Source organism: Manacus candei, unplaced genomic scaffold, assembly GCF_025592945.1.
Source record: "Manacus candei isolate 608988 ecotype Guabito, Panama unplaced genomic scaffold, ASM2559294v1 h1tg000059l, whole genome shotgun sequence".
NCBI classification, from domain to species: Eukaryota; Metazoa; Chordata; class Aves; order Passeriformes; family Pipridae; genus Manacus; species Manacus candei.
In genome coordinates, this window is record NW_026138107.1 from 2,237,777 (window position 1) to 2,256,372 (window position 18,596).

At 42.6% G+C, this 18,596-nt stretch overlaps 1 protein-coding gene across 2 annotated transcripts in view; it reads right to left on the bottom strand.

The window, feature by feature from the left end:
- Nucleotides 1–18,596, bottom strand: part of LOC127478287 (urea transporter 2-like) — a 301,778-nt gene that overhangs the window by 19,975 nt on the left and 263,207 nt on the right. Inside the window, exon 1 of one of the 2 annotated variants that reach the window (XM_051803725.1) lies at nucleotides 6,617–6,776. The exons of the other annotated variant lie outside the window; for it this stretch is intronic. Within the exon in view, the coding sequence (XP_051659685.1) occupies nucleotides 6,617–6,629 (13 nt within the window). The 5' untranslated portion in view covers nucleotides 6,630–6,776. Of the gene's footprint in view, nucleotides 1–6,616; nucleotides 6,777–18,596 lie in introns of those variants that run through there. 2 annotated transcript variants of the gene reach the window in all.

Genomic DNA, 18,596 nt, shown 5'->3' on the forward strand with positions numbered 1-18,596 from the left:
AGTTGCAGAGCCAGAAGGTCCCCCCTGAACCTCCTTTTCCCCAGGATGAGCCCCCCCAGCTCCCTCAGCCCCTCCTGCTGCTCCAGACCCTTCCCCAGCTCCGTTCCCTTCCCTGCACACGCTCCAGCCCCTCAATGTCTCTCTTGTCTGAGGGCCCAGAACTGCCCCAGCACTGGAGGTGCCTCAGCAGTGCCAGCACAGGGAGGGCACTGCCCTGGCCCTGCTGCCACACCACGGCTGGGACAGCCCCGGGGCCATTTCCCCCCTGGGCTCATGTTTAGCCACTGCTAAACACATCACTTTGATGTTACCCTGTGTCTTTCTCCTTCACATTGATCATGAACTGCATGTCTTCATTTTCGAAACCAGTCACTGCTCCATCACACCAAGAGGGAAAAATTAACTTCTATGTACCGTAACACCGCCTCTACTTGCCAGAAATCTTCTAAAGATCCTCTCCTGTGGAACAAAGCTTAGATGTCCTAACACGAGCTCCGATGAAATGAATGCCTTCTTTAATCCAGAGAGTAGCAAGATGGGAATAATACAGCAAGGAAGTGGACAATATCTCTGCTTTCTTGTTAATTCAGAGTGGAAACTTGGATAAGTCAGCTACGGAATGTATCTCATCAATTCAGAGGTGACCTCTTAAATGAGAATAAATCCTTTTAATTCACTATAGAGATTCAGGGTCTTACTCTGTAAGGCTTGAGTGTGACAGACACGGGCAGTCAAATGTGAATAAGTTTGGAGCTGCCAGTGAAATTACTGTTCTTTGTTGAAAGCTGCCTTCTGCTGGGCTGAGATACCGTAACTGATGGGTGTGAAAGAGAGGACAGGGAGGGAAACGTGCCTTTAGGACATTTTAGTGTGGGAGAAGGCAGATTTAATTTAACTTCTGCTGAAGGTGGTTTTAGGCAGTTCCTGTTGCAGTAAGGTCAAAGCAGCTCTTGTGGTCAGTCTCCGAGGCTGGAGACTGACCAAAAGACAGTAGGGACATTAACTCCCTCTGAGAGGTGCTGTTTGAAAGTGATGATTCCTTCTCAAACTGCCCATATGATCTGCAAGTGCTCAAAGAGGGTTTTGAATTCTGAAGCTTTGTTGTTTTTCTGTGTGGCTGCTTAGGTGATGCCATGTGGTGTTCTTGCTCCCTGGAGCATCAAGGGTAAGGCAGGGTTGGAGCATCCCTGTCTCCATCAGCGATCTGTAGGGCCAGGTGACTGGTGATTTGCACCACTTGTGCTCCATGTCCAAAGAACTAATGCCAACATGCACTGAGAAACCTTGCCTACACTATGCAAAATTATTTGGTTGCTAAAACAGCAAACTCTTCATCTGGGATTGGATAACCTGAACAAACCATGGGGAGCTGACAAAAAGACTTAATTTTGGTGTGAAATGCACTGCTGGTTTTTCTAGCCTAGCTTAGCAAAGCTTTCCCTGTAAATTTTTTAACTGCAGGCGCAATCACATGGTGTCTGCTGTTCCTGGGCTGACCCAGCTGAATACTGGACTGTCTTTAACAATGGTAAACCACAGACTGTAAAATGCTGGGTGCTGTTCACAATGAATAAAAATGTCAGAGTTTGGCCAGTATTTGGTTAAATCTTGAAACAAAACATACAGCATTTTATTATGGTAACCATAAAGGCATTTCTCCATATAGTTTGCATTGCTTGCTCTTTAATAGAAAGTTAATGGGGATTTTCTTTTTTAGATAGCAACAATTTATCATGTGTTTCCCTGGTAACTACAACACCATGAACCTTCCTTGAAAACTCCTCGGGGATTCCTGCAATGTTTGTGAGCAATAATGAATGGTAAGCGAAAGGCAAACCCATTGAATCACTTTATTTTAAATTCTGGCAGAGACATAATTTCCCACAGTTCATAAACATTTACAAAAAAAAGGAGTTTACACGAAGAAAAACAGTTGTTTTTATCACTCAGATCAAAGAATACGTTTATCTGCATGTATGGATGCGTTTTCAGCCAGCTTGTGAGAAACCCAGGTGACAATCTTTAAGAAGCTTCTCAGACTTAATGCAGAACCTTTGAAGTCTGAAGCTTTGCTCACCTGAAAACACAGACATCACTTCTGCTCTCTGCTCTGCACGAGTCTGAAGTTTGCACTTCAAAGATTATAGACTACAGGACAAGTTTCCCGAGCTGGTAACAGCGTTGGGAATTACCAGCTGGGATAAAATGGAAAAGTGGGGCATATTGCAGGGTACTCAAAGCCAGGCAGGACAGGGCTCTGAGCAAACTGGTCTAGTGAAAGGTGTCCCCTTGTTCAGGGGAGCTGGAACTCAAAAACCTTTGAGGTCCTTTCCAACTCGAACTATTCTAGGATTATGTGGTTTGGGGGGGGTTGTGTTCACAGCCCAGTTCAGCTGTTCATGTGGCAGATGATCGGCATTTGTGCGCTGGAGAAATGGACTTATGAGTTTTGGAAATGCGATGGAGGGATTCCTCTAATGCTAATGGTCTGTTCATCAGACCTAAGATGGAAAAGATGGAGAGGAGTGAGGGCTGCAGATAACAACTTTGTGGCTGCTGGGACTCCTGGCAGCCCCTGGCACTGCTCCACAGCCTCTGCTTCCCTTTCTTGCAGCAGCTCTAGCCCAGAGGATGTGATGGAGTCTGGCTGTCATCTCAGGTTTTATTCCTCTCTAGTTAATAGAATATCACTTATAAAAGCAAGAGAAGGGTGATATCCATCAATCTCATGGGAGCTGCTCAGGATTTGTATTGTTGTACATGAAAAATGTTTCTGGTTCTGCTTACAAGTGGGGACTTGTTTACTGCAGGATGGAGCAAGGTTTTTCTTGCTCTTCCTTTTGTAGGTGTGTGCAGAACAACCCCGTTCCTTTAAAAACATCTCTAACAAGAAAAAAAAATTACTGTTTTTTTAAAAATTTAGATATTTCAAAATGTTTAATTTGGCTTTAATCTTTTTAAAATAATACAATCCTGTATATCTGCAATATCACATATTTAAGTGTACCCAGTGTGCTGTGGGGTCAATGGGGACATTGCTGGATCATGCTGAGGCTGCCTTGAGTAATTTCAAGTGTCGTCTGAGGTTCAGCCCTCTCCCACGGATGCAGAAGGTCTTATCTCCTTGTTCCAAAGATGCTCCTGTGTTGAGGACTTCAGCTAGCACCAGAACCTGCCTTTTGTTTTCTGGAGACTGACTGAGTTACAGATTAAAAGCAGTGTCAGGATTAAGATTTGTGAAATTCAGCATAGCACATCCCAGTTTATCGATTTATTTTCTTTCATTCAGAGGGCATTTTTTACCAGTTTCTCCTGGCTGTGGGAGTTGGGGTCAGTGGGTGTATAGTCCATACCTAACGTTGGGGATGAGGTTAGTACCCATTGCACTGGGGATAAGTGAGACTGCAGTCTATGTAGCATGTATTTTAGCTGAAACATCGATATTTGTGAGGAAAAGGAAGGGGGAGAAAAAGGAAAGAGCATTTTGCCAGACCTCCTTATGTGTGTCATCTGCAAGTGTGAGTAGTGAGAATAACCCAGCCAGAGCTTGGAGAGGCGTTCAGGTTGGGCTTCCAGAAAAAAACATATGGACATCCAGGATTAGGTCAATGTTGGACTCCTCCAGAGGAAAGGAAAGGAAGGAGTGGGATATAGGCAGCAGATTAGAGCTAGGGTCTCTGAAACAGGGAAGCAGAGACAAAGTCACAGCCAGTTTCTGCAATGAACACTTAGTTCTTCAGGTGGAAAGAGGCGAAAATGTGGTATTGGTGTCTCTGTGTAAGGTACCCTCACTTTCACCCTGTGTGTGTGAGTAACACTGGGTTCACTCTCACAGCTGGCTAGGTGAACCAGTTTGGGGGTCACTTTTAGACTGAGGAGAGTGCATTGCCTGAGACTGAGGGTTAGTTGCAGGGGCAGAAGTGATTTGGAAAAATGTGGAGGCAGGTATTGGTGAATTTAAAATTTAAAATTCAAACTTTAAAATTCAAACTTGTTTGTTGAAGAATTTTTTAAAATAAAAAAAAAAATCAGGATTTTAGAATTTGTTCAGGCCAGATATGTTAATGATTTGTATAATTTTAGGGGTTTTAAAAAAATGTTTTATTACTAATTTTTTTTTTTTTTAGCAGTATGAGCACATTCAGAGGATGGTGATCAGGTGGAATTATGAACATTAAATGAATTGCTGCAGAATGAGGGTTAGAGTTGAATTTTGTTGATCCCATGGAGGAAAGCTGTGTTGCTCTCAGTTGATTTGGTAGCCTTATTCTGAATTTTTCCTTGATACGTGTTTCTGGCACAGGCTGGCCCGAGATCAGGGATAATCTCCATGAAAATGGTGACTACAGAGCTACAGTTATTTTCAAATTTGCGAGTCCTGTGATGGAGAATATTGACGTCCCTTTATTTGAACACTTTAAGCTCAAGTCTCTTGATGTACTTTATGCCTTTCTCATTCCCTATATCGTTGTTCAAGTTATTTTTACAGCACTTGAAAGATGCATTGCAGACCCTTACAGCTGAACTTTGGCATGCTGGTGAAGGAAAATACAGAGTTTACCTCAGCTTGTTTTATTCACAGTAAATTTTCACGTGGAGGAATATGCCTTATCTATAGCCAAGGTTAGGCCTAGCACTAGATTCTGTTGTGATGCTCAAAATTCAACATTTTGTTTCAATGAAGGCTTCCAGTTATGTGCAGGAAACATCTAACTCGTGTGAGTTTATTTAAATGCCGTACTCCTAGGCTTGTGTCACCCTCAGTGCTTCCTCCATGGCCAGTGTTTGGGCAATACAGGATTTATGAGACCAGAGGATGCTTAACGAGGCTTACGATACAAATTTGCCAGTTGTACTGAGTCCAGGGCAAACCTTGGGATTAGTCTGGAGGGTCATGAAAAGTTGATTTGGAAAGCCACGGGTCTGGCTGAAGTTTGCCAGCTGCAAAGAGGAGAGCCAAGGGCTGCTTCCACTTCCTTTGAATCCCTCAGTCTGAACCTCATCTGGAGCCAAAGGTGGAGTTAGATTTGGGGTCAGGGACTCAGGGGTCCTTGTTATGGATCTCCTGTGTTTCTTCTAGCAAGAGCTGAAATGCTAAGGTGACAGTCAGTGAAAGAAACACACTTTAAATGATGTTGCCCTTGACATTAGATATGTCACCTCTGTGCCATGGTTATGTTTTCCGTGGCTATGGTATAAGCCAAGTCCCATGGCTGATCCCCATGCATGAGCAAATACTGCTTTCTAGGCAGGATTATGGGTGATAAAGCAGAAGCTGCCTCAGAAGGTACCAGAGAGATTTTATTCAATATTTCCAAGCACCTTAGCCAAAAAAAAACAAACCCCGGAACAAAATTAAGAATAATGTATCATTTAGTTTTGTGCTATAAGAGATGGAAAGGTTAGATCTATTTCCCTTTCTGGATATAAAAGAATAATTTTAGAGAGAAAGATGCATTTTATTGCTAAAAAAACCAGTTTCAGGTCACTCCACATCTAGGAGTAACAGCTGTATTTAGCAGAGCACTTTGTCAGAAGAAAATAAAAAAAGATCAAATGCAGAAAGGGAAAATCAAAGAGTTACTGTCTGCATGTTTTAAAGCCTAGTTTAGCTAAATTCAGTGATAATTTTTCAAAGGAGAAAAGTACCGCAATAAAACATTTATTGTGTTTTTGTGCTTGTTTTCATTCCTTTGAGAAAAATGAAACGGTTTTAAGACTCATCCAATACTATATTTTTTTCTTAGTTTTTCAGCTCAAGCATTAAAACAAGACAAAAAAAATCAGTTATTCACACAGTTCTCATTATAGATTTTACTAGAGGAAAACATTGTAGCTTTCTGGATGGCCTGATGCAGTACCACTCAAGACACCATTATTTGGTTTAAATGGACATTGGCAAGGTCCTTAGTAAGTATGTGAACGATTAAAGAAAACCAGATATTTGGAACTTAAATGAGGGGAAAACAAAAAAACCCAACAACCCAAGATGTGAGTGTGAAAATCCCTAAAATACATGTGTGAGGACTAACTCATCTAAATGGCTTGGGCTCAGACCCATTTTGTGGAGAACTGTTGAGGCCTGAGGCACAAAAAACGATGTTTGGGCAGCAGACGCCAACTTGGAGGCTGTAAAGTGATTTGTTTCTATTTCCTTGTATCAATTTAAACAGTCAAATCAGCTTTACAGCTCGGAAATAAACACAGTTGGGAGTTTATGTGAGTTCAGGATGGCGTAACTGTATGTTTTGGGCATGGCAGGGAAAGGAGAGGAAACATTTGCAGCCGATTTACCAACGTGTTCCTCAACTGACATATCAACATGTTAGTTGAGGTAATGGGACAGATAAGTATTTTAAGCAGTAAAAGGAGCTGAGAATCTGGAAAAGGGAATTAGTTTTGAAGTTCAGCAGTCATTTGTAGCCAGACACGTGGAATGGTTTGAAGGGGACCTTGGGCACTGCTGTTGCTGCCTTGTACCTTGACTCATGATGGAGCTTTCTGCTCCTGAGACAGGAACCCAGGTTGTGGCTTGGTGCAAGGGACTTTTGACTCATTGGAGAATGGACATGCACAAGGCAGAGGGCAGGTGACCTGCGGGTTGCATTCAACCTACCAAAAATATTCATCCAACCTGGCAGCTGCCTCTCCCTTACTCCTGTCCCAAGGCACAATGAGCTGCAGCTGGATGAGCTGCTCCACCTCTGCTGGCAGCTGGCTCCTGGTTGCTCTTGTCCTGGGATGAGATCTGCTCAGAAAATACTTCCTCTCTGTGGTTTTCCTGCCAAAGATGGAAGAATGCCTAGTTTCTTAACTGAGCTGAAAATGAGGGAGACGAACGGAAGAATGATGTTATCAGACCTGGATTAAGCTCATGCTGTCCTGCAGAAATGTGAGTGCCTGAATACTCTGGTCCCCACGGGGTTGGTTGCAGATCAGGATCTCTCCAAAGCCCCAGCATTGTGACTCAAAGGCATGCAGTCCCTGTTCAAGCCCCGTTCAAGTTAGAGGACACATGGATTGCCCTGTGCTCCTCTCGGGATCAGGCCCTGGAACAAGGCCACCTACTGAGCTGGAGCTTTTGGCTTTTCATAAGGTTTAAAACTAATTGATATGAATCATGATAATGATTCATTTATAGATCTTGCCTTTGGCTACCAACAAAGCTGCTTAGACTGTTGCAATCGCTGTATGATTATAGATATCTCAGCTGTATCACTGAACCCAAGAGCAGCAAAACCTTCAGGGATTTTTTAGTACAGAGCAACTTTCCCTGCTTCTGAAAGCCTTTTAATAATATTTTATGCACCATATACTTTCTCTTATCTCTAGACTTCCTGAACATGGTTCTTCATTGCCTAAGGCCTCAGTCAGCTCTAGAAATAATCCTTTCCTAGCTTTGGAAAGGTGTATGAAGTGCCTTATTTCTTATTTTACAGGTGGGGAGCCTAAGAGTAGGACTATTTAAGGCAGACATGTTTGCTTGTGATTATGGAAACATCTGTAATCACACATCTTAACAGTCAGTGCTATTTTCTAATCTGTGTGTGTGCAGTCTGAGGTCTTTTAAAGGCAGCAGGAGGCAGAAAGGCCTCACAACAGGGAAAATTAAGCCACGTATCTCTGAGTGGATGTAAGGACTAATGCCCCAATTTTAACCTACCCACTTCAATATCTCTATGATTCAGTCTTTCACTCTGCAGTGAAGTGGGAATCACACTGCTGGGAGCTTAGGACAGGACCTCAGGGAGTGAGGTGAGGATTTAAAGAAGTTTTCAACCCTTTTCCTCTGTTCTGAAAACCCCTTCATGGAACCCTGTGAGCTGTCTTCTGCCTGACATCACATGGGTGGCACAGTGACCACTGGGCATCCCAACAGGGGCTCTGTTACAGGATCACAGAATGGTTTCGGCTGGAAGGGACCTTAAAAACTATCCTGTCCTACACTCCTGCCATGGACAGGGGCACCTTCCACTAGACCAGGTTGCTCCAAACCCTGTCCAACCTGGCCTTGGACACTTCCAGGGATGGGGTTGGGGTTGTGGTGTGAGCTGCCACAGCTACACCCTCTGCCGTGGGTGATCCTACCACAGGTAGGCTGATGAGTGTTGGTCCTTTCCTCTCTGCCCACTCAAACTGGGAGCCAGAGCTCCTCTCCATCATTACTGGCTGTTTTTCTGGCAGCATTCTTTAACCATAAGCCCTGTCCTTCCTGCAAGACTGCTACTGTATATAGAGCTTATTTCTGCATCATGGCTAAAGTACCTGATAGATTTATAGAGGCCAGTACAGATAAGTATCCTACAAAAGCCCTGTTTTAGAAGTTTAAGCGGGTTTAAGTATCCAAGCAGTCTCATGTGAAAAATAGAGTTTTAGGGATTTCAGTGCTATTGGTTAAATGGATTTCAGGCCTTTATTATGCTATTGAAATACTTGAATCACCACTTGAACTAAATGAAAGCTTACTGTGTGTTCATATAATTGTTTTTCCTGCTACCTATTACTTGATTGGGGTTGAGTAAGGTTAGCAAAAGCATTAAATTAATTTTCTTGTAAAGTTATGCATTATGAAGTAAGAGGTATAAAAGTTGCATTATACATGGCAAATGTCTTGAGGGTTTGGTTTATAGACTTGTTTATATTTTTACTTTAATGGTTATTACTTTCTTCATGTCATTTCCACTTTTGAATCTCCATACTCATTACATTTTTATTATCTCTTTTATAAAATAAATGGCAGCAAACCAGACAATTTTACTCTTGAAATAAATAGATCCAAATATATCTCTCGATAAATTAAATGTTGTGGCTGCAAGAGGGACTTTTCCAAAGTCACTAAGCTGAAAGTGAAGCTAATTAATAGCTGACCTTTCATTTTTATGGACCACGGCATGCAGTGCATCCATCTGACTTGGCAGATTTGAAATTATCCAAGCGATAGCTGAACTGCTTTGAAAAATACATCAGTAAAATTAATGCTCATGGAAGGCAACTGATCAACAGCCTGAGAAATCAAAGCCTCGTGGGCTACGTGCAGACCCCACTGAAGTAATTTTTATGTCTTTCTCTTGACTTCAGTGGGTTCCTGGTGAGGGTCTTTGTCACCCTACACTTACAGCCTCTTCAGGAGCTAAACAAACTTTAGCCAGTGATTGTCACTGTGGATCTCAACTTATGTATATTCCCAAATGTGTGAAACCTGTAGGTGGAAAATGCTGTCATGGGGCAAGAGAAATCTGTTTACAAAGCCCAGCAAGCTGAACTGGTGAGATGACAAAATAAAGGGACAAAACAAAGTCATCAAGTGACCTGAGTGTGACAACCTTTGGGGAAGAAAACCCTACCTTAGCTGGCAGTCACCCATGGCAGCATTAGGGAAATTTCATGCCTAGTGAAGCTGTGGATACTTATTATTGCCTCCATCACAAGATTCACTGTCTAGAAAGACAAATGGAGTGAGGAAAATGTGCTCATGGACAACTCTGTGATTTGGGAGCTGTTGTACCATCATTAAAGGAGGGATTTATATTTTTTTAATTGCCAGAGAAACTCCTGTCAATGTCCAGCTGAAGTGGGTTTGAGCTAATTAGAGTAGGAAAAGCCATGCATTTTTCTCTAAGCTGTAGCATCACACCTATGCAGATGACTGATCTGAACATGAGGATTTGTGGGGATTTAGAGTCCACTTATCCTGGATATCTACTACATTCAGAGAGGGCTGGATTGTGGCAAGAGAGGGACAGAGTACAAGCCCTGTGAGAGCTCAGCCCACGATGAAGATGGGAAGGAGTCAGCTATGAGGGACAGCCACCGACTGTTCTTACATCTGTCTCCAGTCTCTCCAAACCTGGATGATTCTCTTTGCTCTTGAGGACCTATAGGTTTTGCCCAACTACTTATTGGCCTGAAATTTCTACTGCTTTGAGCCACTGGAAAAAATAAGATAGTCAGATTCCTTCTTCACGCACGAGGGGAGTTTGGGCCATGTGACTATACACACGAATGCCAGTGTTGACTGGGATTGTGGGTACAAATTCTGTTACTTTTATTTATTTCCGGAGTGTTCTAAATGCTTCAGGAGGTTTGAGATGTCTCACCAGGAACAGGTGACTTGACTTTTCTGGTGTGCTGAAGAGACTAAGCCTGAGTTCCCTGTGAAATGATGCCTGACAGGGAAGTGTGGTGGTCTTGCTTCTCTCTGTCCTGGTCTTGGTTCTAGAGCAGGCTCCATTTTGAACATAGAACATCAACAATCTCTTGTACTTTGTAAGTAGTGTAAATGAGTGAATTCTGAACAGCAAGTGTAATCAGTGTAACCTCAGGACATGTTCAGCAAATGCCACCTTACCTGAAGTGCTCTCTTTAAGAACAGAAACAGTCTCTTTAGCTAGTATGGTAAGAAATATCTGGGCCAGAAGTAGCCTGTCTGCAATAGTACAGAGTTCTGGACAGATTAAATTACTTTTCTGAGGGATGGGAAAAGAGATGATAGTGTATTCTTGTTGGGAATCTTTCAAAGAACCAAACAAAAAGTGTGTCTATTTCAAAATCATAATATCACAGAATGTTTTGTGTTGGAAGCAACATTAAAGATCATCTCATTCCATCCCCCTGCCATGGGCAGGGACACCTTCTGCTAGGCCAGATTGCTCTAAGATCCATCCAACATGGCCTTGAACACTTCCAGGCATGGGCCACAGAAAACAGGGGTTTGACTTGGATATCTGCAGTACAAGTTTGATTATACTTCATAATGTTGCTGGAGAAGGGTCTAGAAAAAATGTCTTACAAAGAGTGGCTGAGGCAGCTGGAGGTTTTAAGTCTGGAGAAAAGGAGACCTGGGGGGGGACCTCGTTGCTTTCTGTGAGTACCTTGTGGTGCTCACAGGAGCTTGTGGTGAGGTGCTGGTCAGTTTCTTTTGCCATGTCTCAAATGACAAGAGGAAATGGCCTTACATTGTGCCAGGGGAGGTTCTGATTAGATATTAGAAAAATTTTTTTTCACCGCAACAGTGGTCAGGCACTGGGATAAGTTACCCAGGGAGGTGGTGGAGTCACTGTCTCTGAAGTGTTCAGGAGATATCTGTATTTTAGGGGTGATTATGGTGGTGCTGGGTTGATGGTGGGACTAGGTGATCTTGAAGATGTCTTCCAACCTCGATGGTTCTGTGATATTGCGATGAAATTAAACATCACTTTTCAGTTATATGTGGCCTCTGTTCTCTGTAAAAAGATTTTTTTCGTATGTACAGATTCTGTTTTTAACAGCCTTTATTCATATTTTTTGATGTTCTGAAACATATCTCTATGTATTTTTCTGTAGAGTCTAAAACTAAAAAAACCCACTATATATACACAACTCGTCCTGGATTATCAATTCCTCCTCCTGGTTGCCACTACGCAAGCCATTTTATAACCCCATAAGCAGATCCATCTTTGTGCATCTGAGAATCAGACAAATTTCTCCCTGGGTGTTTCCATGGAAAAGCTGTTCAAGAGCTTTGTCAAATTTGATGTTAATCAGTTCCTTCCTATTTTCTTTTGTTCGATCAGTCTTCTCCAGGCTCACTGGGAAAATGGGGAGGTGGTGGTAGAGAGACTGATTGAATCAGTTAGAAATAAGTAAACTGAATGAAATTAGCCTAAAGGTGTGAACACAAGAATGGCAGTGATCAGGCTTCTGGTGTGTTGCCTACTCAGCTGACCAGGTTTGCCTTGTGTTGTGCTTGTGCTTTTCCATGTTTGTCTGTATCAATCTTTTCTCTTGTTTCGTGTTTCAATCCAAAACTATCTTGGACCAGGACCATCTTTTTGAATGGACCATGCACAACATGTAGCCCAGTGGGATTTATGATTAAGGCTTCCATAGGGAGCACAATATGAATAATAAGAATAATGCGAATAACACTAGAGAATATAAGCTTGCCATAGAACATGTAACATAAATAGAACACCACAAGCAAGAGAGAAGTTCAAATTAATTTGAAGTGATTTTTTTTTTTTTTTGTCGCTGGGATTTGCAAGTGGATAGGGAGCTGTATTTGAACAAATTAGCATTTTCCCTTATAAATTTTCTAAACAGGATTTTTAGGAAATAACTGTTGATCTGTGCCCATCTCTGCTACTTCATAACAAACCCCCATGCATGTTAAGCAGGATACCAGTAATGATGTGGTCGTTTTGAATTGTCGTGTTGGAATTTTGCCTGGGGCAGAAGGGAAGGCTTTGGGATCTGATGCCTTGTGTGCTGGACAACATAGTTTCATTACATTTAAGCAAGGAGCACGATGCTTCTTTTTAACAGTCCTATTGCTGTTGTGTAGGGAGAAGAGAGATTGTGATCCAACCCCCCCCCAAATGAGATTTGAAGTGACAGATAGCTGTGGTTATCGGAAGTGAGAATTTATGGAGCCCTTGGCTATTGCTGCCAATCCTAATGATAAGTGTTCCACCAGGTAGTGTTATTTACAGAGTGGTAGAAACTTCTGTGTTGACCATGGAGCTGGATGCACTGTAATACACTGCATGAATGCAGAATCAAGAGATCCTCTTTTCAGAGGTAAGTAGGACTGTGGATTCAAAAAGAGACTTTGATCCAAGTTCAAACCATACAGAAATGAGGAGAGAGTTTAGTTAGAGAAGTGTGTGATGTCATTCTTTTTCTGGGCTTTCTGTTTATTTTAGAATGGTTTGTGTGGAAGGGACTTTAAAGGCCATCCAGTCCAACCCCCTGCCATGAGCAGGGACACCTTCCATTATCCCAGGTTGCTCCTAGCCCTGTCCAACCTGGCCTTGAGCACTTCCAGGGATGAGGCAGCCACAGCTTCTCTGGGCAACCTGTGCCAGAGCCTCACCACCCTCACAGTTAACAATTTCTTCCTAATCTCTAATGTAAATATGTCGTGTTTCAATCTGGAATTGTTCTCCCTTACCATAGAATCATAGAATGGTTTGGGTCAGAAAGGATCTTAAAGATCTTCTTGTTCCACCTCCCTGCCATGGACAGGGAAACTGCCAGGGTAACTACCCCAGGGTACTCAGAACCCAACCCAGCCTGGCCTTGAACATCTCCAGGGAACAGAGAGTTTGCAAACTCTCTGTTCTGTGCCTCCAGGCCCTTCTCCAAAGTCCCTCTCCAGCTCTCCTGGAGCCCCTTTAGGCACTCTAAGAATCTCTCAGGTCTCCCTGGAGCCCTCTCTTGTCCAGGCTGAACACCTCCAGCTCTCCCAGTCTCCAGAGCAGAGGGGCTCCAGCCCTTGGAACACCTTTATGGCCTCCTGTGGACTCGATCCAGCAGCTCCATTTCCTTTTGTATGTTTTACTGTTTAAATAAAGAGCAATAGGGTTAGGTGAGTCCCTGTCAAAAGGGTTGTGCGCCCTGTGCTATAAACAACAAGGGCTGTGGTTGGAGCGGGGAGGAAAGGACAATGCCATGGGTATTCCAAATTTTCTTGTCCCTCAGCTTGCTCATTGGATATCCAGTAAAATATTCCCAGGTCATTTTCACTTGTTCCTTTTGAACAGTCTTTCTTGCTATGATGCAGAGAGCAGTAAATACATGCTTCCTGTAGGTGCCACTTTATATATATCGAATTAATAAAGCTTGTTAAGTCCCCCATTATTTTGTTGCACAGCAGAGAATACAGGTGCTTTTCCACATAAAATGTTCACATGACACAGCAGGAGTAGCACTTTAAGCCTAAATGGCATGCACTTCGTTATCTAATTTTTGCACATTAATCCTCTCAAGATGTCTGTTAACATAAACCTTGCTAATTAATGTTCCTTTAGCATCTGCAGATGTATGATTCAGATTTTTAAAGGAAATTGGAAGACCAAGGAGTATTGTATTATGAATCATAATATCAATGACATTTAAAGACATGTAAAATAATTTAGCTGGTACATGATACGGAATTATACTACTCTGTAACCACATCAGCAAAAAAGTTTTATCTCTGCTACATCCATTTTTGTTTATGTTCTTAGACAATTACGGCTGTGGCAAGACTTTGGCAAATGTCTTTATTTCAATGTGTTTTCCTAAGGAATAGGAAAGGGATTCTTACCCAAAATAAATACCTAAAAAGACAAGGAGGTCCAAATAAGAGACTGTAGACCTCCTTTTTAGCTAGTGGAGATACACAGGCAGCTCCAGAAGGTAAATCATCTAGTCATAACCAAAGAGAATTCACGTCTAACCATTATGGAAACAGCAACTTTGAAACAAGCTCAAGTTCAAAACTATTTATATCAAAAAAGTGTGTACTTAAGGGACTTCAGGTATTTCTTTGGACTTCTTATTTTGAATGGGAAATCGCAGACAGCCTATTGTCTGTCTTTTGGCATTTATGAGGCCAGTGAATGTGTCAAACACGCACTGTGGTCCTGAAATGCAAGCCTTTATTTCCATTCCAAAGGTATCTGGAATTTTAAAGTGAATGGAAAAATTTCTGGATATTTGTCTTGCAAAGAAACTTCTAGTCTTGAATTGATTTATTACTTGCAATAGCACTGTTCATCAAAAGGTATGAACGTAATTAATAGGCATCAAACCTCCACTGATTGAAAATGTACACAACAGAAGTGGGAAATACTGCGCAAAAAGTATGAAGAGATATTTAAGTATTACCACCATGCATTTCTGCACAAAATCTTAAAAATTATCTGTTGATGTGGTGGAGCAGAACTTGATAGAGACCATGGACAGAAAAGGAGGATCATTATCATAATTTTTGCTCAAAACCGTTGGAGTTAAGACTCCCGTAGACAGTCTTAACCACAGACATACAACTTAAATCCTCCTATTAGCAGTATTATCTAGCAGTGGGTTATTTATTGCTGGTAATGTTTTTAACAGAAGGACTGATTAGCTGTTGGAGCAAACTACCAGGGAAGGCAGTGGATCCCTTTCCTCTTGAAGTCTTCACCTCCAAACTGGAAGCCAATATTGCTGCTCTCAATACAGCAGCTACAGATTGGAATTTACAGTCAGTACTACATGGGCTGAATTGCTGAAATGTCCCGTCTGGCCTGAGCATTTATGAATTTCAGTGTTTCTAAAGTACCTACAGATCCTTGAATAAAAGACACAATTGGAAGTACAACATATTTTATGGGAGAGCTCCATCTGCCTTGTGTGGAGGTAAGGAAAACCTCACACAGTTGCACAGCGAGCTCAGGTACATGCACATTTTATTAAACTTATTACAACTTTCAGCCAAGTGGGTGCCTAGACATAAATAAGCAAGGGCAGGCCAGCTTTACCAAAATACATATTTTTCTCACTCTGACAGGCATGCAAGGGGCCGCAACCGCCTGTGTCTCCAGGACAATTTTAACAGCAAGACCTTTCTCCTCAGGGGACTACTCTCACTTTTTCATTTAAAAGAGGAGAACAGAAACCCAATCCTAAACATATGATGATTTTATTATGTGAAACCCAATAGGAAATGAAGTAAGAATATCAGGCTGCTTTCAGTTGGGCAGTTTCCTAGTGAGGGATTTTGTTTTAAGTTGGAAGAGGGGCAGCTGTGTTGGACGCTCACTTTCCTCCTCCTAAACATCAGGACCTCTTTAATTGCTGGAGGTCGCTGGGTGAGCTAGGTGGTGCAAGAGGTAGAGCAGGCTTGATGGGAACTCCTGAGCTTTAATCCAGGCTCTGCTGGTTTGGAGAGGAATATTCAGTTGCAGGAGAAGAGGAAAAAGAGCCTGCTGAATGACTGCGGCAGCTCCTGGTTGTGTCTGTTGGTGTGCACACAGGGACCCCTGAGAGAGTGTGTGTGTGTGTGTGAACACTGTGAGCAAGCCAGCCAAATTCCATCTTCATGGACAGTTCAATGGAAAGTTAGCAAGAAAATGCAGTATATCATATTTCATGAATTTAATAGGGTTTTCATGATTTTACAAAGTGCCTCAACCAGACACTCATGGCTGGAGGCTGCACAGCAGGAGACCTAAAACACTGCATCTGTGTTTTTCAACTCTTGCCAGAATCCATTGAATTTGATCCGGAATGACTATGCATCTTTGGAATGTACATTCACTTTTCTCTTGCCTTATCCAAATAAAAAAGGGAGATGGAGAGGGGGAGGGAGAAAAGAGTCCTATGAGAATTCCATATGGAAACACTAAACTAGCATTATAAAGGATTTCCTATAAACAAAATTACGGTCACAAATTTTGGACCCGGACCACATTTGAAACAAAGGACCCTTTGTCTCCCTCTTTTTAATATATTATTTTGTCTATGTTAACACACACATTTTTATTTTTTTATGGATATAGATAAACAGATGTACACGTACACACTCATGCAAAAATGAATGTATATATTAGTTTGAGGTCCATTTTCAATCTCTCTTAATTTTTTTTTTTGATTGCTGAACTCCTAACAAGAGCAAACTTTAATCGTTCAGTGCACTAAATCCCTTGAAAATAAATATCCAGGGCAACTTCAAAAGCCCTTAATTAGAAGCACATGTGTGGTGTTACAAATTTCTGGCTGAGGCGGCTGAGTTGTAATTTAACGTTATGATCTGCCATAAATATTATCCATAATGAGCAGACTTCATGTTACACTTCTGTACGTCAGATAACTGCAATATTTTGTGTCTGCTTTTGTTCAATCACTGAACCTTAAGTGAAGTTTAAAATTAGAAAGAAAGGAAGAAAGAACCAGTTTTCCCACTGGGGAGCTGAATATTTCTGTCCTCCTAGCTGTAAAGACGGCTATTGATTTTATTCTGTTTTCTTTGTTATAGTTTAAAAATGTGGTAAACAGATAATAACTTGGAGGTGATAGGGGAAGGGGACTAATAAGGATTGGAGTACGATGGGTTGTTTTGCACAGCTTTCTCAAAGTGGCTTCCTGGAATAAGGCCTGTGTTCCCTGCTCCTCCAAAACCCCCCAGATCCTCATGGCTCATTTCTACATGAGAATCTAAACCATTTCTGACCCTGTGTTATACCTGACCCAAGTCTGTCATACTGCAGAAACGTGATGGTTGAGGACAACATTTTCTATGTTAATTTTAGGCAGCTTGTGAATTGGTTTTGCAGCCTTGGCATGGACTGTGCATGATTGATTATATGTACGTGTGCGTGTGTGTAAGGAGCGGGTAATGAACCAGCCAGTAAATTTACAGTGCAAATATGCAGCTGTAAGGATTATGCACAGGTTGCCTAAATGTGTGTGAAATAAGGCAAAAATAACATGGTGCTGTGGAACAAGTCAGGAGCCTCATGGCTGATGTATAAAGAGGCAGTTTGTTTTGGACTTCGACCAGCCACATGGGCTGTGTGCTTTTTGCCTTGCAGAGTGCCCAGGGTCCCTGTACCCATCTAAAATGACAAGCTTTATCTGGTGTTTTTGACTTCAGGTACCTGCACATTGCCTTGGCAGGCTGTCCATGCAGCCACAGCCATATCTGTTTGTTCAACCTGGAGAAGAGACAGCTCCAGGGTGAGTTTATTGAGACCTTCAAGTGCTTAAAGGGGCTAAAGAAGGGCCTGGGAAGGACTTTGGACAAGGACCTGGAGGGACAGGACAATGGGGAATGGCTTCATACTGACAAAGGGCAGGATAAAGAAGAAATTCTTTATTGTGAGGGTGGTGAGGGCCTGGCACAGATTGTCCAGAGAAGTTGTAGATGCCTCATCCCTGGAAGGATTCAAAGCCATGTTGTACGGGGCTTGGGGAAACCTGGTCCAGTGGGAGGTGCCTCTTCCCATGGCAGCAGGGTGGAAATGGGTGGTGTCACTTTCATCCCTAACCTTTCCATGATTCCATAGTTCTTTTAGCCCGAGTGCAAGGCACAGGGGTGCTGCTTTATCCTGAGATATCTCCTAGGCAGGATTCGTTGTGTGACCTCAACCTATGCTCTATCCATTAGAATGGGCATCTCCTGCCTCTTCTCCCACCCACACCAGCCTTTTGGTTGGAACTGCTTTTATGCTAGTTCAAAAAAAACACATAGTGCAAGAGTGAGGAAAAAGTCTTTGTCCAAGGGCCCGGGGTGGGGACCTGTCTCTGCTGACTACAGCAGCTCAACATAAAGCCTGGCTCCTGCAGCTACATGCCTACGGAGCAATTCAAAGCAGGGAAGTGGTGATCAGAGACACAACAGTTCCAAGCTGCAGGCACCACAGGGCCAGATGTAAAGAAAATAGACAGCTGGAAACAGCATGCTCTGTGGGTATGATAACAAGTGGTCAGGTTGCTGTGTGATATTGGTACCTGTCTGTTTGGTGTTGGCCAGACTCCCTGGCTGCTGGCACTGCTGCCTGGGAGAGACTGGGGTGCTTGGGGTTATATCTCCTCCCAGGAGATGTCAGGTCCTCATAGAAACAGCAGACAATTTTTGTGGCAGCAGGAGGAGCTGCAAATACAGTTCTCCAGGGTTTCCCCTACAAGACTTTCTCGGCTCTACCTCTTGTTCCTGAGATGCCTATATGCAGTTTTTGCCTGTGCTGTTGCAAAACCTTGAGCTGGATCACATCCTATCAGTTCTCATAACTCATATCAGAGAACAGCAACCTGCAAGCCAGGTTCATTCACTGCACTACCTCCTCTCAGCCCAGCTGGGTTACGTGGGG